The sequence below is a fragment of the Streptopelia decaocto genome (assembly GCF_964273445.1).
Source record: "Streptopelia decaocto genome assembly, chromosome: 6".
Lineage (NCBI taxonomy): Eukaryota > Metazoa > Chordata > Aves > Columbiformes > Columbidae > Streptopelia > Streptopelia decaocto.
This window is the reverse complement of record NC_138660.1, coordinates 8,781,580-8,804,458: the sequence shown is the minus strand read 5'-3', so window position 1 is coordinate 8,804,458 and position 22,879 is coordinate 8,781,580. Positions and strand designations below refer to the sequence as shown.

The window sequence follows — 22,879 nt, the reverse complement described above, 5'->3', positions numbered from 1 at the left end:
GCAGGTGGGCTCCTGGTGTGCCTCTAAATGCAGAAAGCTATCAAAAACCTACTGTTGAACCACACAGCTTTCCTTACAAAACTACTGAGAGCAAAAAGATCCCGTCCCTATCGCAAAGCCAAAAGCCCCTCTGGAGAAGCAGTAAGAAAACTCGACAATGAATCCTTTCAGAGTGACGATCTCTTGAATGAAGAATTTGAAACTGTCGCTATTCTTAATAGCATCTCGGGCGATATCCGTTATGTCTCCTGTGGTATGCGGCGTGGTGCTGCCTTACCTGTAAAGAAAGGTGCTTTTGTGTATAGCGGGGAGGAGAGCAATAGTGGTGAGGGCAACACAGTCCTAGTAGTTTTAAACAACTATAAAAGGAAATGCTGTTGCAAAGGGAGTGGAATGGAACTTGTGGCCCCTCGACAGCTATAAAGAGGTCCAAATTTAACCATCATACTGTAAAAAAGAGATCTTTATTTATGATGCAGAAGAAATTTTCTATGGTTAGGTTTTGGTATAGAATTATAAAATCCCCGGAACTTCGAGCAAGAGGCAAAGCCTGCAAATTGAGAAAAATCAAGCCAAGGTGGGTGGAGAAGGTTGCGAGGGACCATCAAGAGACGCTCCAGCGGGATTTTGAAAGTGGATTGTGTAATTTGCTTTCCTGCTGGAAATCTAAAAGTAAACGTCTTTGGAACCAGTGCAGCTTATCAGATATGAACAATAATACACCCACATCTTCAGGTGAGGATAATGAAATACGTGCACCTGAGATCTGCCGTGTGCAGGATGCGTTCCCGTGTGCTGAGGAGCCAGAATCCGGAGGGCAGGATGGCAGCATGGGTGCTGTCCCACCAGAGCTGCACGCCAGAGCTTCTCCAGAGACAGAGACCTTGCATCGGGTGGAGACCAACAGGGCTCTGGATGAGGATGGTTGCTCTGACATCTTCATCTCCATAACAGGAAAAGAAATTGCTGTTTTGAGTCAAGATGATGCGGTATCTAATGAGGTTATGGGTGTAGATGGAGTGACACTGTTGCAATCCTCCTTGCAGGATTCTGATGTCAATGATAATTTTGCAAATGGACCTTTTTCCATGGAGCTGGCACAAAATGAGGACAATTCTAGCCAAATGGAAGTAGAGGGCTCCTTAAACCTGGACATTTTTAGTGCAAAGTTACTAGATCACCCTTACTGTAAAAGTCCTCTTGAGGAGCCTTCACCAGACAGCACAGAACTGAAATCAGGAGCTCAGAAGGGCGGCAAAAGGAACAGTCAGAAAGCTTCCCGGGTGGCTGATGAGCAGTTGGCGTCATGGCTTTGTGGTATACGTTTTACATACCTTTGGGCTTCCAGGAGTTCCTGAAAACTGCTGGATGTATCGCGGAGATTACATGTTGTGTTAATTCCTTCATTAAAATGGGTTCTTAGTGTGAGTTGTAAAGGGTGCTTAGCATAAGACTTAATGAAACCAGGCTGTAAAGAAGAGAGCTGCATGAAGGAAGGACAAGTCGGTGCTTGTCTCACAAGCTATTTTGAGGGATAGTTGAATTGTGCCTTTGCTTCTTTTGTTTTAGAGAATACAATGTAATTTAATTGGAATATTTGTGGAAGATTGTTGATAGATATTTTAAATGTCTTGTATCATGTGTTTTCAGAAGATGATATGGGGTTGAAACTTCCATTTTTTTAAATGATTGACAATTATTACTCTTAATTTGGTTTTTGAAAATCCTTAGTGTTCTTATACTTCCATCCTTATCGTTTCTTCTCTTGCTCTTAGCCTGAAACTAAATCACTTACTGAATCTCAGGTTTTAATAGCCAAATATTGTTCATTGTCACTTAATTTTCTCTACAGTTGTTCACAAATTAGGCTTAATGAATCTTCCTAGACAATATTTTTTAAAAAGGCAAGACTAGTCTTAGCAAAGGTTCAGCAAAAAGGGTTTGGGGTTTTTTTGCTCAATGCTGAGCATGCAGCATTTGATCGTCTCTCTAAAGAGTAACATGGTAAAAATAGTAATCAGTGTCTTATTTATGTATAGCAGCATACTATACATATAGTAAGGAGTAGTAAGCTAACACATTGTGCCACCAGGTGCTATTCATATGATGTGTTCAGGTTCAGTGGTGTTTTGATAACTGAAGGCTTCTTTGGGAGAAATTGGCTTCAGAGGTTCCCACAAACCTGAAGCTGCTGTCAGCTGGTGTTAAAGGGATTGATTGGAGTTTGACGTGCTCTGATTTTTCTGCCCACCTTTTTGTCCTTCAATTTTGCAATTGATTCTCCAAAGCAAAATGTGAAGGAGCCATTCAACCTCAAAATACGATTTAGCTTTCCCGATCCACAGGTTAGCGTGGGATGTGTTTCTCTGTGACTGGCTTTACATGATCCAGGAGCGACAGGGCGCTGTGTGAGAAACTGAGAGACACTGTGGTACCACAGTGAACACACCACTTCTGCAATGGAGTTTTAAAGTTTGCCCAGCAGAAAAAGAGATGTCATCCTTCTGTAACAGTCAAGAACCGAGGTTGTATCGGACTGGCAAAGGTTGAAGTTTTGTGGTCCAGTAGTGTCATGGATGCTCTCAGGTTTTGAATTTCTCTGCAGTAGCTGAACTCACATGTTAATGGGCTGCAATATTTAGTGCATTCTGATGTGCTGTTAGGTGTCAGACAGAGCCCCATGGTAAATCCTGTTCATGATGGGTGTCTGATCTTGCAACAGATCTGAACTTTGTGTTTTCCTCGAGTTCCGCAGTTACACCAGCCCAGGTAAGGTCAGAGTCTGGTGAGAGGTCTCTTGGAGCTCTGCTGCTGTTAGTTGTAACTACGAGAACACAGAGAACTTTTCTCTGTGTGTATGAATAAAAAGCTGTTAAATAAATATATATATTAAAAGAGAATAAGGTACACTTATATCCCCATACATCTTCTATGTAGACTTCTAGCCAGAGCGAGAGATCCTACCTGTCACAGTCTGCTGACATGTATGGGATAGAAGTTGGGCAAGTGTGTGGCAGAGTTGTGAGGAAGGACATCTTCCTGTGAAGGATTCTTGTCAGATCCCACTCTTCAGTCCTCCCATCCTTCTGTCACACAGCCAGGTGTACTTCTTGCTATATCTTCACTGCTTTTCTTGTCTCTCCATTATTTTGTTCTTGGTCTCTCTCTTTTCTTTGTTTTTTAGTTTTATTGTTCTTAGTGCTGTTCTTCTGGCATGTTTTTGTGTCAGATTTTCCTCTCGTCTTGTTTCTTCCCAACCTGATCGTTGAAAGTTTCCAGGAGATCCTGTTAAAGCCTTAGCGGGCAGAGCACTAAGCACACGCTGCCCTGTCCAGGGCTCCCCTGCCATCACACCCAGGCCTGAGAAGAGGCTTAGTTCAGTTTCCCTGGACTCTGATCTCAAATCCAGATTCCTGTATGCAGAACAGATGTTTTCTGTTGCATTTGAAAACTCATTTGCAGAAAGATGGACAGCTTGGCCTTTTTTCTCTTATTCACTAGCAAGTGTTGTAATCCAGTTTTCCATTCTCTTTCATTCTGAAAGTGGTTTTGGATGTTTGGGTGGGATTTATGTCTCCACTGTTCCGGTCTGTGCCTGGGGAAAAAAAATATATCTATTTCCTAGGTTTTTTAAATTCCTCCAGCACTCATCTTTTCATTATTTCCTACTTAATATCTCTTGTGTCTGGTGCTGTGGTTGCCCGGGCAGTGTCAGGCTGACTCACTGCCTGAGGCACCTCCAATGCCATCCCTGGGATACGAGAGCAAATGAGTGAAACTTGCTGAGAGTCTGTCTGGTGTCTCTCCCGTTTGCGGTGGTGGCAGCAGAGGAGCAAACAGGCTGCAAACACATTTGAGGGTTTGCATTTGAGGAGAATAATTCTGCAAACCATAAGGAAGAGATATACTGGGTTTACAGTGAAAAGCGTTGCAGAAACTGGTGGCTTTTCACGTCGCAGAAAGTTATTTAGGATGCTAGTTGAAATAAGCAGCGGGGTGGATTCTTCTTGTAGCACTGATATAATCATTAATAGTTTGCTGTAGATATATGTGTATGTGGGAAGACTGGGGTCTGATATTTCCCTGTGAAGCTGAGTGATCAGATTGCTGCTTTTTTATTTTTGTCCTGCTTTTATTTAATGTTGTCAATTTGAGCTTAGTTTTCTTAAATATATACTTGCACGTGTGGTGGTTGGGTGCAGAATGATTGCTGCTCGCACTTGGAAGAAACGACTGCTTTGTTGGGCTGGTAACTCGGAGGGTTTTTTACATGTTTGCACTTTCATTTTTCTGGTGTATTTAAAGGATTCCTAGATGAAGTTATGAAGAAATATGGCAGTTTAGTTCCACTCTGTGAAAAAGATGTCATGGGAAGATTAAAAGAAGTCTTTAATGAAGATTTCTCCCATAGGTGTGTAGCAATATCAAATTCTAGACTTTGTGAAGGACAAATTGCTTGTATTGCTCCTGCATGCTCCACGTCCGACACCCAACAGAAATGCATTTGATATGACCCTGACTTGTGTTTTTTTCTATCTTTTCAATCCTGTCTTAGAAAACCTTTTATCACCAGGGAAATCATGAAGTATCGGGAAAAACATCCAAAAAGCTCCACTTGCAATTTCCGCGTCTTCTATAATAAGCACATGCTAGATATGGACGATTTAGCTACGCTGGAAGGCCAGAACTGGCTGAATGACCAGGTCAGAGACGCTCGGTGTTTATGTGTTTCCTTACCCCTTTTCAGCTTATTTATATTAGGTTATCAGTTGTTCACTTTCTGCTATGTTATAGCTTGGCTATCCTTATTTTATGCTTGAGAAGTAAAAGAAGTGGTGAGCAGCTTTTACAATGGCAGGTGCAATAATAGTGGTTATAAGTCTGGAAGATGAGAGGCGTCACAGCTAAACTGTTTCTTTTTGAAGAAATGATGTTGCAGTAATTTGAGAGAACAGCGGCTTTAGCATCTCCTCCCATCCCCAAGCTTGAGCAGGTTAGGAGAACAGCAGAGCGAAGCAGCAGACTGTGGCCCACAGCCAAAAACCCAAGAAGGCTGCGGTGCCCAGGGCATGCACCAGTAGACTTAAATTGAATTAAACTGCATTTCAGATTGAGGCAGACTCCAAGCAGCCAGTTACAGTCTCTCTCCGGGCCAACCACTATTAGTTCCAGAGTGCTTGTCCTTCAGACTACAGTGAAGTGTTGCTATAATTGCTCACCTCTATTGATATTTTAAGTGTGAAGGGTTCTATGTTTTGTGGGAACTTGTGAATTCGGGTTTTACAAATTTATTCCGTGTGTATTCAAATATTTACGAACTCTTACAGATAATTAACATGTATGGTGAACTCATAATGGATGCAGTCCCTGAAAAGGTGAGGGTTTTTGTTATTATGCAAATGTACCTAATGCGAGATTGGGAGGGAAGGGCGAACCATTGAATATTTCAGATATAGAATCAAGATTTAGCTCAGTGATGTTCTGAGTGGTTCCATTATAATTTGTTGCTATCTGCTGCTTAAATTTTCTTCCTTTCCTGTGCTAAAATACAGTTTGCAGTGCTGTTGCTCATTCCAGGAACTCACTGGATCTGCTCTGCAGGTGGTCTCTGGTAGCCCAATGTTACGGATGTACCTTTAGAAGACAAGTGACCTGTTTTTGCCCATCCCATTCTCCTTTCTTCCCTGGAGGTTTCTGTCTCCAGCTTATCTGCTTCGAAGGCACTTTATCCGTGCCCTTGCTTGCTAGTCTGGTGTTTCAGCTGAAATTTTGGATGAAGATGGATTTCTGCAGAGCTGACGAGCCCTGAGTGGCAGCGTCTGAGCCGAGCACGTGTGCTGCTCACAGCACCCGCCTGGCAGCCGGGGCCGTCACAGCTCAGCCCCTCAAACCGCGGCAGCCCCGGTGAACGCGAGCGGCTGCGGAGCTGCTCGCTTCCTTGGCATTGTCGACTCTGCAGGACTCGCTTTGGTTTGTGCATCCTCAACAGAACGCTTACTGCTTTCCAACTGCAGCGTCTAAGTGTTGGTGGCAGTTGGAAACAAAAAAGAAAGGAATAAAAATAATTGAGAATACACCCCCCCACACTTCTGTGACTAAATTTGTAGTAGTGGCAATTGTAAAAAGCCATCTGTTTACTAGTAGAGCTGAACAATTTTCAGGTGAGACCACAAAGGAAGAACCAAACAAAGCCATTTTTAGATGAGCTCTGCAGAACGTTACTCTTAAAATCTTCAAGCTGAGAAGAAAGCGCGTTGTTGCTTTGATTGGTGGCGATGGTGATTCTTCATTAGTATTCTCTGTACTTCCTGAGTGTGTGCTCGGGTTGTGCTATTGGAGATTGTATCTGTTTGCTTGTGTCTGCTTTTTTCTTCGTTGTGCATAATTGAAATCCTCATGGGAGATTTTGTGCTGGTACCTCAGAATGTGGGTTTGAAGTGTGCTGGCATAGCTAATGGGTGTTAGACTGTGCTTTCAGATGCTGAGTTTTCTAACTTTTTTTTTTCCAAGTAATAACTGGAGCCTTCTACCACTGCTACACCAGCAGAATTATTAAAAACAGATGTTGCAGATTTCCATTTTTATTAATCTGTTCCTGTAATTGCAAGAAGCTAAGTACAGGGAATAATAGTGTTAACCTGGAGCAAAATATTTTTTTTTTAACATAAGCCTACATTTTTTGCCATAAATGTAGGGTTTTAGTTACAAAAGAATGTGGTATAACTTAAAAATGTTTTCAAATAGCAGAATATTGGTTTTGTCTGGAGCTGGTTGTAATAGTTGAATACAAATGACCATGTTGTTAGATTAAATCTCATTAAGTATTTGGATCAAAAAAATTGAGTCTCAGAGCTTCCAGCAACTAAAAGCAGAAATTATTCCCTTCTCCACCACCCCCGCTTTGCCCGTCCAGTGTTCTCTTCCTTAATCCCTGCAAAGAACAACAAAAACACTGTCTCCTTATCCTGGTGTTTTCCTCCCAAGTCCGTCCACAACAAAAAATCAAACATGATACGCCTGGAGCTACAAAAGTGTAAATATAAATGCTGCAGTGGCTCGCATCATATATTATAGGGAAATAAGACTTGCTTTATGTGCTTGCTGAAGAACAGCAATAGTTCAGGGTTGGCAAAGCCTCTGTTTGTCCCTACTGTGGTTCGGGTTCTAAACCTGCTTTAAATTTTGCCTCATTACAAGTTGTTTTGTATAAATTATCCTGGGGGAAAGGGAATGACTCTGCATGAAGATTTCTGTGCTCATTCCTCCTCTTTTTCTTTTTTTTTTTTAGGTTCATTTCTTTAACAGCTTTTTTCATAGACAGCTCGTAACCAAAGGATATAACGGGGTAAAACGATGGACTAAAAAGGTATCCTTATCTCTGTGGCGTCAGTGCTCTGGTTCTTTTGGGCTGCGTTAAATCACTAACTTGAAACGGGCTTACAGTGTCTCACCTGCAAAGGATGGTTTGAAAAGGAGCTCTACTAAGTGGGGAGAGGTTTATAAAAATAGTAGGGTGGCATTATTCAAGCTAGCGTGGTTATGTTGTGAAAATGTACTTTGAACGGCTTCATCATTGGTGGTAGGTTCTGTCTTTGCCTAAGCTGTTCATTTAGCTGCAAGAAATGCCTCTTGCTGCTCCTGACAGTGCCAGGTACACTAATCTGCAGGAGAGCAGACTAAGTTCTGCTTCTTCCATTTATCTCTGTGTTTTTTTGATAAAATCGTATTGTTACTCCTGAGTAACACATACAGGTACTAGAGAGCAGAAGTTGGAGACCAGTAGCTGTTTGCATGATAAGAACTGAATTCACCTTGCTTTGCAGAAGCCGTGCTGGATCATGGGTTGTGATATTTTCCGAGGTAGCTAATGCGAAGAGCAGTGCCCTCTTTTTCTGTGAACATTTGTCCTTTCTAATATGGGAGATGAGGCAAGACTAATCAAGGACCATGTTTGAATGTATGATCTTTCTGCAGAAGCACTTAAATAGCACACATCTGTGAAATGCAGGAGATGAACTCATTATCCAAATATAAAATCTATTCATATAATTTATTAAAATCTCTTTAAAGAGTAGAGACTGAATATTGGTGCTTAATAGTCACAGATTTATTTTTTAATGTTCTTTTTCTCCAGCAACCCAAGTTTTGCAAAAACCCCAAAAGTGAAGGTAGATTCTGAAAGCAGAACCTGTATTCATGTTGCTGCTGAGGGGGGACCAGATGAGAGCAGGACAGTTGTTTAGACATTTACAGTTACATTCCTGAGGGATCTCTAAAGTAAGAATGAGAACTAAGCAGTTCCTATTGGAATGAGTCACTAGACTCCTTCGTCATGCAATTAAGGGGAACTTGTTTCTGCTTTTTATACACACCAGAGTATTGTACTGGGTTTTATAAATGTGCTCTCCTGGGACAGAGCCCAGAAGGACACGCTGTGCGGTGTCCAGCTGCGGTGTTCCAGAGCTCCTGTGTTTGTCTGTCCCTTCTGGCCTTTGATCCGACTGACTCTCCTGCTCGGAGCTGCTGTGGTGTCAGCCGGCTGACGCTGCTCTGTCTTAGTCAAGCGAATCTAGGTTGCTGCTCTACATCAGGTCTTAACGAAAGACCCTTCCAGCTTTTGGCTGCTGCTTTCCACTCTGCTGCTGCAGGTTTGCATGCCTGCAGCCACCCCACAGCTCAGGTCGCGTGAGGACCCTTGAGTTTACCACGTTCCTGCTGTTGATGGACATCACAGAAAGTGTAGTTCATTTATTCCAGTTTTCCTTTGTGGGCTCAGCTTGCTGCTGGCTGACATTTCTTTGCGTCTCTCTAAGAATGATGGATTATTGTGTAGCGAGTGTGCTGTAATCTGGTCAGGAAGGAGTTTCTGCAGGTGGGAGCGGGGATCGGCGATGTTTGTGACAATCAAAGTACTGTTGTGAGCGAGGCTCGGCTGATAGATAACTGCTGTGAATGCTCAGACCTTTTTGTGCCTTCAGCTTCCCACTGTTACTCAAAAATACACTTTTCCTTCCTGCAAACAACCAGCCTTTACCAGTAGTGCAGCAATTATGTACTGTTCAAATTGCACAGGGCTTTAAAAAAAGAAAAGGAAAAAAGGCAACATAGAAATCTTCCCACAGGATGAGTTAATTTAGTTCAGTATTCTATTTTTGCTTATTTTCTGGACTGTGCCACCAAAAACCCAGCAATTAGGCAACCATTTCATGAGTAGCTGGGAGAAGGAAAATCATGAAAGACCCTGGCTTGACTAGCTTCCAAAAGCATAAGGGCTCATCTGCCACACAGACACCGGGGGTGTTGTATCTGATCTACTTGTTCTGTACTTGAAGACCTTCTCCCTTGTTTGCTTGCCTGTGACCACAGTACATCTGCTGCAAAGTTAAGTTCAAGAAGGGATGAATCTGCTCTGTCTTCACCCCCTCCCTTCCTCTGCTCACCAAAGCCTCGTGCGCTCCATCTCTACCTTCCTCTGACAAGTCGCAGAGCCCGCGGTACGGCAGAGGGAGTCAAACTGCACCGGCTTGCTGGTTTTGTGGGGTTGTTTGTAATTACAACTGCTTCATCTGTCACCTATCCGCCATGCAGCTCTGATAGATATCAGAGGTGTTCATGCTGCAGGAGTGACGTTACTGAAGATACATAGCTAAGCCAAGCTGAGGCTCAACTGTGTTACCATCATTACCTATGAAATCCCACTTCAGTGCAGATGTTGAAGCGTAACTTGAGCAGGATTTTGCCACAAATGCAGTGGGTGATGAACTCTGGTACTGCGCAATGCTCCTTATCCACTCTCTGTGCTGTAACTGTGTTTTTGTGCTTGCTAATAAGTTGCGTATAAGATAAACATGAGGAATGTGGTGGAAGAGGGTGAGAAAGAAGATTTCAGTTCGGGGGTGGAGAGGAGGCTTAGATACGATTAATCTCTTGCTTTGCAGTGTTGTGCCTGTGGAATTGTCTCTAATGTGTATTTTCTTCTTGCCAGGTGGACTTGTTCAAAAAGACTCTCTTGTTAATTCCTATTCACCTGGAGGTCCACTGGTCCCTCATTACTGTGAACATCCCCAGTCGTATTATTTCATTTTATGATTCCCAAGGCATTCATTTTAAGTTTTGTGTAGAGGTAAGAGTGACAGCTGTGTCTGCGAAGTTTGAATTGTTGCCTTAAACAGACCGTCCCATTCCACCCACCCCCCCCCCCCCCGCCCCTTTTTGTGTTCAGCCTTAAACTTTAAATGCAGCGTGTCTGTCATTGTCCTGCCATGTGTGAAATGAGAATCATCTTGTCCTGCTGGGAAGTCTGAAGCACAGACCTCGAGGGTCAGCTCAGAGCTGGGAGTTGAGGTCACATTGCCTGTCGCCTAATTAGCCTGACCATGTAATCAGCACACCTTTTGTGGCTCTGTCTTGTCACCCCCACAAAAAGCAGGGGCTCAAAGCCAAGAGCCATAGGGAAGCAGAGTAGCCAGAAGGAGAGTAAAGGTGGTTCTTTAAAATACTGAAGGATTGTGTTTAAGAAATTATAAATTGTGGCCCTTTCTAGGGGAGGTTGCCCGGCTGGGAGAACAGGGCTGAAGATGCTGTAGTGCTGCCCGGTGGGGTTTATGTGTTACTGAGCTGTTAACAGCGTGTTGCCTCTTTCCTCTCCCTGCACTGATATGGGCTGTGTGTCCCTGATTATAACCCAGCAACCTTTCTAAGCTGCAGCCTGAACACTGGAGTTAAATTATCAGTCTTCCTGGTAAAAAGCAGCCAGAAAAATTTTGCTGGGACCAGCAAATTCTAATGACCCTCTCACAAAGGCTAATTTTGTCAACTTAATTGCTTGCTTGATGCAACAGCCCGCTACTTTTAACTATGTGTAGTTGTTGGCTTACGGAAGAGTAGTAATTATTGTACCCAGGAGAGTTCCCAGCTAGGACTTCTGAATGGAGATGCTAGTTTTCTGCTGGCATTTGCTGAGGATGAAGCTAATGTTTGTTCTGGGAGGGAGAGGCCTCATCTTCTCCAGCTTCTGAACTTGAGGCATAAACCAGGGGTCCCTCTCAGCAGCCCTACAGTCTCTCCTGCAGTCTTGCAATGTGGCCTCTCCCATCCCACTCCAAGCAAGGTGTTTGCACTTAAATGTCTCACAAACATGAGACACTCTTATTTCTGCCCTTTGCAGGGAAAGGGGGGCCAATACCCAAAACTCCACTGTGGTCCACCTGCTAAGGTGAATGTTAGTGTGGTGGAGTGTGTTTAAATTATGCTGTAAACCACCAGCCTATAAACCACCGGCCTATTTACAGAGAAGCAGAAGGATTTGCTTAACCCAAGACCACAGGCTCATTTATCTTGCTTCCTCCTCTTCACTTGTGTCAGGCTATTTTTTCCTGTATGTCACTAAAGCTCTCCCTGGAGCTTTGTTGATTAGCTGCAGAACTCAAAGTGTTTTGTATTGAGATTCAGGCAGGAAAATGCTATTATATTGAATGTAAGGGCCTTGGTGTCAGCCAAGTAAGCCAGGAGAGAACACCTGGCAGGCTGCACTGTGTGTCTGAGAGCGCTCTGCCTCTGTGCCTCAGTGCCACGGCTGCTCTAGTGTTAATTGTACCAGTGTACGGTGGGGCTGAGGGGTGTTACAGCTCCCCTGGATAGACCAAAATGAGCCCTGATAGCAGAAGGCACAATCCGTACCAGAGTTCATCTCTTTACCTCTGGATCTGAAGTTGGCTCCTGATGCTTAATGCTCACCTGAAATGTGTCCTCATTGTCAAAAGGATACCAGCAAAGATGTCAGGGTCTCTCCTCCTGTTCTTTAGTTGGCGAATAATGTTGTTGCTTTTTTTCTTCCTTTCCTTTTTAAAGAACATTCGAAAGTATTTGCTGACCGAAGCAAAAGAGAAGAATCACCCTGAGTTTCTTCAGGGTTGGCAGACTGCTGTGACAAAGGTAAATAACTCGAGCCCTCGAGTGTGACTTTCTGGGAGATTTCAGAAGGCCACTTCTAAACCAATATATTTATACCAGTGGTAATGGGAATTAGAGCTCCGTCACTCATTCATCTCCCACCAGGTCTTTAATACTTTTTGCAAGTCACTTGGTGATAAGAGCCTAATCTCTGGACAATTAAATATCTGTGTAGCAAAACCTGTAGCTGGTGCCCATGTTGGCACAAGTTTAAGGATGGAATGAGCTGGAGACTCAGCTTCGTCGCCTCTGCCGAAAGACTGTTCTGAACTATGTCAAATGGATGAGATTTGTTGAGGGAGGGAACAGGGTAATGCTGCTCCTGCCTATATTTTGTATTTGCTGTGGATAGAGGGCTTTGGTCTCCAGGGCTGTTTGTGACACATTATGTTTGATCACGAGTAAACAAAGTCTGGCAACAATAAAAAGGAATAACTTGTGTGTAGTGTAAATGAGGGAATAAGCGAATTGCGTAGCCATCCCATAATGGCTCCAAAGACATAAAACAGGTCATTGCACACTAGACACCCTCCCAACAGCTCCCTCCTTGCACAGGATTATTTTTAGATGCTGATACAATGATGAAATTATTCCACTCCATACTCATGCACATGCTGTGCAATCAGGGTTTGTCCTTCTGTGTTCTGCGAGGTAGAAGATCTGGGAGCTGAGGAAAAATAATTACTTTTCAAGTGCCAAAGACATAACAGCACCAGCGAGTGGGACTTTTTAGCTTCACATGTCAAAACTGAGCAAAATGGAAGAAATAATGAAGGTTGAAAGTTATCATTTGAGACTGCCTTGCTCAGTCCTGTTGCTGGACGATGTACCACTCTTCATGCTCTTTAGTGCCCTTTGGTGGGAGAAAGGCCCTGCCAGTAGCACAGATGCTGAGAATAATCTTCCCCTAGGCCTGTGTGACTTTGCTTATGTATTTTGGTCCTGTGTAAAGCAGATAATGCTGTGCAAACATTTATTTAAACTATTGAGAAGCTATTCTGTGTAGGTCACTAAAAGAAAACAAACTCAAAAGAAAGATTTGTTATTTGTTTTCTGTCCTACACTATATATTTTTCTAAATGTTAGGTGTTATTCTAACAAGGTGTTGAGTGTCACCTTGCGAAAGTTGGGATCAGAATAAGTAATTGCAACTCCAGTGCTGCAGAACAGCTATATCTGAGAATGAGATACCATTTTGCACAATCTCCTGTTGGAGTTTAGTCAGGACACAGAGAATAAAAGGATTAGTAAAGATCTAACATGTCTCTTCTTGTTTCTTTTCCTTTTAGTGCATTCCACAACAGAAAAACGACAGTGACTGTGGGGTTTTTGTGCTCCAGGTAAGGGTACTGCTTTTTAAAAATCAGTGGCCTGTATTATTCATATAGTAAATGTCCTTTTTTTCAATTAAGCCTTTTCCTTTTCCTCAGTACTGCAAGTGCCTCGCCTTAGACCAGCCTTTTCAGTTCTCCCAGGAAGATATGCCCCGGGTGAGAAAAAGGATTTACAAGGAGCTGTGTGAACGCCAGCTAATAGACTAATAAAATGCAGCCAACCTAATTGTTCTGGCATTTCTGACAAGTTGCAGCTGGTGTTTGTGTACTTGAATTTCTGAAAACTTCCGTGAATTTTGAGCGATTCTCAGCTGAGTGGTGTGGCCACTGTTGTTACCTCAATTTTTTGACAAGCTCTTTAACTGGCAGAACATAACAGAGCTGCCACAGAATATTCCTTATGTCAGTTTGGTTCTCTTCTGTTCTTTTCTGTATTTAATATTTATTATCTCAGCATGCGTATAGGCAAAGCATGCAACTAAAACCATGAAACTGTAGATTTGGTGCACCTTTGAGATGTAGCTAGAAATGACAAATACAGGTGATTTTGTCTGGAAACATAAAGATGCATGATATGTTTTCTGATGCAATAACGCTTTGAATGTATCAAAAAAAAAATCAATGCCATAAAAAGAACAGCTAGAACCTATTTGATAGTTCCATTGTCCCTGTTGTGGCTCTATAATAATGAATTACCACTTTTTAGGGTGGCTAAACTAATCTACAGATTTAATCTATGGAGACCCCTTTTTAAAATAGTTCTAATAAAGTTTGTTCTGTTAACATTTATCCAGCTGTCATTAGCAGCCTGTCCCTATAGATAAACAGCAGCCTTTGCACAAGTAAAGCTTCAGCATTTGTCTGTGTGATAAAAAGTACAAAGGTGTTCAGTCGGTCAGATTGATGGGATGTTCCTATATGCTGCAGAAGTCTCCATGATGTGTGTATTAAGAAGAATTATAAAGCTGGCCCTGAAGAGTCGCGGCTTGGATACTAAGATAAACTCTTTGGCTGTAGCTGTTTAAATCTCAGATGGCTTTGAGTCATTTTTCAGTTCCTCTATGCGCAGTGAAATGTACCATTTTGGGCATCTCTCCCTTCAGCTCTGATTTCAAATGAATTCCCTTCAAGCTTGTCGTGTTTAACCTCCCATTGGCTTTTACCTTTGTTCAAATATAAATTAATTCATTTCTGCTGCATCTGTTGTTTGATTGTCTCAAACATCCCTGGTTTTGTTTGCGTTTGGTAGCACGGCGGGTCTGGTTTAGAATAACAGCACTTGTGGTGGGTGCTGTACAAACACAACAGATTGTGTTGTTCTGCTCCAGGGGGGCGGGAGGCTGAGAGTCCAGCAAATTCGTGCCACGTTGTTGCGCTGGACGGATTTAAATGAGAGCAGTGGATCTTGAGACTTTGGGGTTTTGCCTTGATCTGTAAACTATGATGTGTTCCTTGCTGAAGAGAGCTAGTTTTGTTTGAAGAGGCTGTTGTATGGGACTGCTACACCAGCAGAAGTCTCCGCTGTGTTTTTCTGCCAGATAAAGGAGTGAGCCCAGAGGAAAACTATGCTAAACATCATCTGCTGCACAGCTTCACTTTGTGTCTGCCCATAGCCCTGACTTCTGATGGAGGAAAACCACTTTGAGTTCCCTGTCTTGCAAATTAATTCAGGCTTGAGCTAAACCAGGTGCAAATCCCTCCTAGATTACGGGAGGGAGAAGTGGGGAGTGCCAAGCGCGCTCAGGCTGGGAGATGCTGTGTTGTGCTCGAGAAGGAGCTGCAGCGGTGTCCCCGTGTGTTCCCACTTCCCCTTGTTGGCAGCTGGCAAGAGTTGGATAAATTTAGCAAGATAAGGAAGGCCTTAAGCACTTGGTTAGATAATTTAAACAAGGAACATATTGAATCAGGAAGAACCTTAAGACCCGGACTGGCCAAACATGCATTTGCCCATTGTATGGTGCAGAGCACCCCACGGCACGTGGTTTCTTGGTGTTTCCCTGAAGTGTTACTGATACAAACAGCGGCACCTTCTTGGGGCAAGTGCCTGCAAGCACTGGAGGGTGACTACCGTGAAAACTGAACCTTGGGATGTAGCTTCCCATGTGCCGGGTGGACCATGTGAGCCAGCGCTGCCATTCTTGTCTTCCCTCTGCACTGCTGCTGCATGAGTGGTACAAATGCTTAATGCTGCCGTGGGGATCAGCTGAACTGATCCATGTTCAAACTAACACAGCCAAAAGGCTGCTCTTAGCCCGGAGAACAGAGGAGTTCTCACCTCAGTGTGACTTGTCACTGGATGTGTATGCCAGCGTGAATGAAGGGGGAGAATTGGGTGGCCAGGAGAGTACATGAGAGCAGTGCCGGGTTTGGATGCAGGCAAGTGAAGCTGTGTCCTTAGCCAAGGCTCCCTGCAGAAATTGAGTGAAATGCAGAAAGGGAAGTGCATAAAAAGCTGCCTTTATTTTCAGAACTTAAGCTATTTGGTAACAAATCTTGAAGGGTGTGCTGTGGTTGTGTACCAGTCTGGGAGACGTGGTGCCTTCAAGGAAGACTCTTATTTTTTGTGGAAATTGTCTCGCCGATGGATATTTTTCATTGCATGGGAATGTGTTTGGGCACTGGACCACAGGTTGTCTGTTCCTGAAACTTGGTACTTACTGCTGGTTGGTAGGAATCCATCTTCCTCTGGAGGAGAGATTGGGAGGAGCCTTTAATCACGATCTTCTTGTCAGTGACATCAGTAAAAGGACGATATTTCTGTGAACTTTTTGTTTAATGGGATCGTGGGTGCTTTGAAGCACGTGCATCTGTGTACCAGATCATTGGAGAGGAGGGGGGTTTGCTTTTGATTCTGCTGCCTTGTGAACTGGGGTACAGGGTGGGGAACGATGCATGTTGGAAAGTACTTCTTATGTGCTTTCTTGTCATCTAGAGGTTTGCTGACAAGTGTTCCAGTCGGTTATGGGGCAGTACAGAGGAGTTTCACTTGAGTCTCCAGCTGTGAACACACCAGTGAGAGGCCTCTAAAAAAAAAAAAAGGAGGGGAAATTGAAAACAGAGCTAATGTAAGCAAAGTATGTTGGTGCAGGGTTGAAATTAATCACAGGCAGTTAGAATCTCAGACTCTGTAATGGTGTATCCTGTGAAACTGGACTAATTAACTCCTCCTTGAGAATGTCTTTGATGCCTTAAAGGAGATGGGCTCCATAATCTGTAGTCATTTTACCAGTTCTTAAAACATTCAGAACTGTGTAGAGTGTTTTTATTATGAGAGGCACATTTATGTGGATGTAGTTATGGCTGTTAGCAATTCCATTAATGTGATCCTCAGAATTTCATAAATCGTTCTGAACTGGTGTGCTGATCCTTAATTTCACAACTTGTTCTGTGGAGATTGTCTCACTGTGCTGATTTATACAAATGGTCCCAGAACTGGTGAAGCCTCCATCTTGTGAGTGACAAATTTAAGCTACCTGAGCTGTAATAAACCTTAAACACAATTGGAGATAAATTATTATTTTCCATTTTGTTTGCTTTAATCTATAGTTGAAAAGGACTGTGCAGCTGATGTAAATAAAAAAAAAATGCAAAATGTGGCCTCGATTCTTCAAGGTAAGTAGAGAAATGCCTGTTGCTGAGCTGTTAGACACTTAGGGAATGGAGGCTGGACCTTTGTGTTACGTGAAGTGCTGCTGCTCCGTTCGCTCCTGCCCCTTCAGAGCGCAAAGGTGATGTTCTTGAATGTTTGCTTGCACTCATTACTGAGCCAGACAGGCTTGAAGAGAGTTGCTGGCTTGTGTTGAATCTCTAGTGTAATGCTTAACTTACCTTTACTTTCTTGGAGTTTTTATTGGCATTATCTACTGTAGTGTTTATTTAAGTTGCTGTGAAAATTCAAACCTTGGGAAGTGATGTAGACTTAACTTCATCGAGCAGCAACTCTGTGTTTTGTGGGTGTGTTCTTGTGTTGAATGAAGCCCACGGTCCTGTGAAGTAATAAAACCGAGTTTTACCATAAACCCTATTTTCTTTCAGCGGTTTGGTTTCACTTTATTTTTGAAAGTAACTGATGTGATGGTTGAGGGAATGTTTGTAGCAGCTTGTTTTGGGATCTGTGTTATTAGGAGAAGCCTCTCCAGCTGATTAGTTCAATAACTCTGAACTGTACGCTAATGATGTTCTCTGTTCCATAGCACCACAGTGATATAACTTACTGGGCTTTGAGCTCTGACAACATACAAGATTGGAGATGTCACATGTTGCATAAATAAGGGTGGAAATCTTGCATTAGACACTTTCTACTAAGGTGGCATTTAAAAAACACAGATGTGTCAACAGAACAGGTAGGACTTAAATTGCTTTTCTAGATCAAACTAAATTAATGCCCGTCTTGTATTGCTTGTTGATTTAGCTGTGTAACTACAGAGTTAAATCTTGTCTTTGCTGAATTTTACAAAGCCATACAGCTTGTGAATTTGTGATAATGGGGGGAATGAAGGCTTAGCAAATGTCTCTTTAAGCTATTAATCATGAGACTGGCAACATCATTGTCTTTATTACATTCATAATTTAAAAATCCTATCATGGAGGAGGAAACATAGATGCTTGTTAAATATATTATTTCAGGGGAAAGTACTGAGAAATCAGATTGTGAAAGTACAGAATCATAAGAGACACTAGAGCCTTGCCAGGAACAATAATTACTATTTGTACGTAATAGGCATTGGGAAAGAAAGAGATGAGTCTGGTTTGCTTGTGCCTGAACTTAATGGATTTTACGAGTAACCAACTAGAAGGATTTGGGGATTGAATTTTGTTTTCAGAGCATGTAATATTACAAACTAGAGCTAAAACTGTTGCAAACTGGGTGAAATATCTTGAGAAATCAACTGGTTTGCTGTCTCAATACAGCTAACCAGAACATGTGCAAAGCAGCTCCTGCCTGAAATTCTAATGAGTTCTTATTCTTAATTCTTGTGTTTGATTTCAGCTTTGCTGGTAACTCATCTCCCCTAACGTGGCACTTTCTTGAGGCCACAGACATTTTCCCAATGCTTGTGTTACCTGGGGTCTTCATAGGCAACTTTGGGAAGTGGCCGGGAGCGGAGGGATCAAAAACCCATTGGGGTATCTGTTTTGCACCGCCTTGTGATAAATGTGTCATGGGAAGAAGGGCATGAGAGAAGCTGAGCTTTAAATAAGACGTATTTAACTGGATAATGTGGGTCAGGTCATGTTTATGGTACATGGGCTTGATATAGACAAGGAACCATCTTGTTTATGAAAACCTTGGGGCTGAGTGGGAGAGAAGTGTGGGGAGGAGATGCCTTCTGCAGGGACGATTGCTGTGTGCACAGGGACGCTGTGCCTCGCTTCGAGTATTTTACATCGACCTAATGCAGGCAGCAACTGCAGCGAAAGGAGGAAACTCCCTCTGCAGCGTTCAGCAGAACATCACGTTTGTTTAGGGCAGTCGTGGCTTGACAGTTTATCCTCAGCATCTGTGACAGCTCCAACCTATTGAAAAGCAGACAAATGTGCTGCTGCTCCTCTGCAAACACCGGGCAGGGCTGCCCCAAGGCTCTTGCAGATTGAGTCAATTCCAGCTCACCTTTCAGTTCACCTTTTTGGGGGGTCTCAGGGTTGTCTTGGTTTTGTGTTTTGTTTTGTTTTGTGTTTTTTTAAGATGGCTGAGGTACAGAGAAGTTTTCAAGTATGCCTTCAATACATATATTCCCTTCTTAGTCAAGAAACTTGTCTTTGGAGATCTGCTTTCAGTTTTGCATATTGAAGTGCTTGTGTTTCTCATGCAATTAGTACGAGAAGGCAATCTTTAAATGCTACTATTAATGGGCAGAGAAGAGCCTTCATTTTTTGGCAGAGTTTTGTCCTCTGGGGGATCACACTTCAGATAAATGTGTTTTTTCCTTTAGAACATAAATATAGCTAAATGATGCTGAAAAGCTTCAGTCTAATGAAATGCAGTGCCTTAGGTTTATGACCATTTAGGATTCTTGTAGACACTCGATTGTCCCCAGAGGGGATGCCCAGCCTTTAGAAAGGAGCAGGACGTGCTTCCAGAGATTCAGTGCTGCATAGTAAATGGGGAGCACACAGGTTCAGTTCCCAAAATCACTATTTGGTCATTTTGCCAGAACGTCCATTAGAAACTGAGCATTGAGGTCCTGGTGAAGTCCTTGGCAGGGCTGTGGCTCGTGGCCATGGGGGTACCTGGGTGCAGCCTTGAGCTGGATGGTTCCTCCCCGGGCAGGCTCCGACCAGCAGATGTCACGCACGGACCATCAGCACAGCATCTGCTGCACGCTGCAGCCCCTGCTCGTGGATCCACCAAGCCATGGTGTTGCTGGTGGCGTGTCGCCTGCCACGTTGGTTGTTGTCCTTCTCCCGCATTTCTCAGCAAAGTCTGCACCGCACTTGCAAAAAGAATGTGTACGCTAAACCAACCCTCCCTCCCCCCATCAAATCCACTGAAAATCCCTCTGTATCAAACATGTGAGTGTTTGGCTCCGGCACAATTACTCCAGAGTCCCATCAATTTTACAAATTGGCCGAAACGTTTTTTTGGTAGAGAAGCCTTGCATACCAGAAGTCTTGAGTCTGATCAAACTGCTGCCCTACTGTAGATCATGACTGTTATTTTTATAACTCGGTATTACCATGGCAAATGCTGGTGGCGGGGGGGAGAAACCACATCAGTAGCGACTTCTGTCTGATTTGTGGTCTTATGCTTATAACTTGACATGGTTTTGCAAATAACTAAACAAAACCAGGAATTCGTTTAATGGGGGAAATAAAACAAAATTCCAAAAATCTGCCGCATCAAATATCTTGTTTGGAGAGTCTGACTGGCTCACAATTTGGATCTTTTAATGGAAAATGGTTCAGAGCAGGAACAGGAACCGGTCGCCCTCTGTTCGGCCGTTGGGGCTGTCAGCTGCTACGAGTGCTGTGACAGCCTCTAGGCCATGAAGTTTTTGGAATTTTTATTTAATTGCTGGTGTCTACTCAGGCTTTATCCTAAATTTAGTAACATTCAGTGCTGCTTTTTATCTGTAATACCTTTATAAATTCCCATATAATCTGCTCTCTAATTTTAAAGCCATCTGTCATTTTTGAGCTGTATATTTTCCAGCTTTAGAAGGTCTTGTTGAAGGAAAATTTAAATTCAAGGCCTACTGAAAATGCATTTTTCTTTCAATTATTCATCTGTTAAAATCCCTTTGAACTTATGTTTGTGTAGCTGGTGCGAGCATGGGGGCAGATGCCGGGATACCTGGTTAGTTCTCGCACCAACGCCGCATCCATGTGCAGTTTTGCAGCAGTGGGACCTCGCTGCGTCCACCCCCCCGCCCCGGGACCAACCTTCAGACGTGTCCCCTGTCTGTCACATGCCGTCCTGTTCACTAGGTGGCATTGCTTCCTAGTCTAAAAGCTTCTAAATTCTTCATTAGTTATGTTAATCCACGCAGTGGATGGCAAGTGAACTGCGCTGCGATAGCTTTGCCCTTGTAGACTTTATTCCAGCTGTTTTGCTGATGAGATTTCGCAGGTTGACAGACCTGCGGCATCATCATCCCAGTTGGTGAAGTTCTGGGTCTGGGGAAGGCTTTGGCTTGGAAAACTTCAAAGAGCCTGTTGGGAAAATACAACTCAAACTGGCCTTGCTGTTGGTAGCCAGCTCTGTGGTCCCAAATCCACCAAAGTCATTTTCCTCCTTGAGTTATTGACGTGGTTTATCATCTTTACTAAAGGATGTTAAAGTAACGTAGCTGCTGCGTGGGGTAGCTGGAGCGGGGTTGGTGAAGTCTTGCCTGTCCTAGAGCAGGAGCTGAGTAGGGATCCTGACCAACCTCAGACCAGCCCGGGCAGGAGGAGAGGAAGGTGCTCTGGCTGGTTCCGAGCTCCTGCCCATCACTTGGGTGTTTTGACAGAAATTTGTTCATTTGTTTCACAGGTAGCCCTATTATTTTACATTCTTCTGCCCTTCCCTGCCTTCCTCCCTCCCTCATCCTCCTATTCCTTTTAGCTTTAATGATCAGATCAGTCAATTAAGGGCTGAGCTACAGTGGATTTAAGACGCCTGTCTGTTGCCAATGGGAATTAATTGGAGCCTTTGGGCTTTAAAGCGAGGAGAGGAATTTTGGCTTTACAGGCTCATTTTAGTACCAGGAACACTTGGTTTGTCCATGGGGCACATCAAGGAGGAGGATGTCAAGGTCTCTGTCAGGTGCAGCTCTCACCTCCGTAGGTGCCGGCCCCCGGGTGTGTGAAGTCGCAGGAACCTGCCAGGCTGAGAACTGCCGAACCTGCCAGAGGTGACAGATGCAAAGCGTGGCCAAGAGCAGGGCAGCAGCCTTGAATTTCTCGAGTGCTCACGATATCGATGCTCTCTTCCCTTTGCAAGCCGTGCAGCTGTAGCATCAGAGTTCAGACCTCCCGATGCAGCTCAGTTCTGAGCCTGGGCTCCAGCAAACCCTCGCTTGGCTCTGATGAAAAGACAAGACAAAATAATTTCTGAACATGACTTTTCGTGAACGAGCAAGATAAAAATAAATGTAAATTGAAGATCCTGTTTATCATATGTATTTTATTAAAAACTATAGAGTTGTTCATTCTTGCTGTGTAGTATAATTGCTAAAATATGATTTGTAACCAAATATAGCTGCTTGCTTTAAATGTGACAGTACTTCTTACTAGGGAGGATGATATGGTAAAGGAATGCTCATTTAAACAATTATAGTTCAGTTTTTGTATTCAAAACCTTAGCTTTTTCACTCTTAAAAAAGTGAATGTAACCTTCAGATTTTTTTTAACTTGAATTTTGTTGAACTGCACTTGGATGAAGAATGGTATGCAATTAAATTAAGCAATATACTTTTAAAACTGGTTAAATACAGAAATGAAGCCTGTCAAACCCTGTTTTGCATTTCTAAGCGATTGAGTAAAAGGTAACGAATATGACAGATTCTGGTCACAACAGGACGGTGATGCCTTTCATCAGGTGTCCAGGGCCTCTGTAGCTGTGGAAAGGATTTCCAGAAGTCACTTACGAGAGACCAAGGGCTTATATGTACTGGTTGAGTACCTACAGCTTTTTAAAATGGTTTGTGTGGCTTTTTTTCCTCTGAAACTCTAGAACTCGTAGCTCTTATCTTTCTGTAGTGGACTCAGATTTGCTGGGTCCAGATGGGAAGACTCCTGGTTTCCCTGTTCCTTCTGAGCTGGGCTGGGTGAAGGTCACCTTGCCCTACCCTTGGGAGCTGGGCTGGAAGCTGGTGGCATCAGGAGATGAGCTTTCTGTGGGCAGAATGTACAGATATTTACACTGAAGTATATAAATTCATCCTTTGTTCCAGTGTAAAGACAGACATGATGTTTAAGTGTGGGACACCATGCACCTAAGTAACCAAAGTTTTAATTAAGGTTGCTGCTTTCTGGTTTTGTAATCCATTAAAAATCCCACATCCCTGAAACTGTGATGACTGAGGGGTGAAAGCAGCATATCTCTATTTAGGTAACAGATTACACTTAAGGTTTTGCCTTGTCATGTGCTGTTGCATTCAACTTTAGAA

The 22,879-nt window shown here is 43.2% G+C and overlaps 1 protein-coding gene across 1 annotated transcript; it reads left to right on the top strand.

Annotated features, from left to right (window-relative positions):
- Window positions 1–239: 239 nt before the first annotated feature.
- Window positions 240–14,485, top strand: SENP5 (SUMO specific peptidase 5). The gene is made up of 9 exons (XM_082056625.1): window positions 240–1,317; window positions 4,306–4,411; window positions 4,556–4,703; window positions 5,328–5,375; window positions 7,289–7,366; window positions 9,986–10,123; window positions 11,851–11,934; window positions 13,242–13,292; window positions 13,383–14,485. Exons 1-9 carry the CDS (start codon window positions 372–374, stop codon window positions 13,491–13,493), a joined length of 1,710 nt encoding a protein of 569 aa, XP_081912751.1. The 5' UTR covers window positions 240–371; the 3' UTR covers window positions 13,494–14,485.
- Window positions 14,486–22,879: the final 8,394 nt, after the last annotated feature.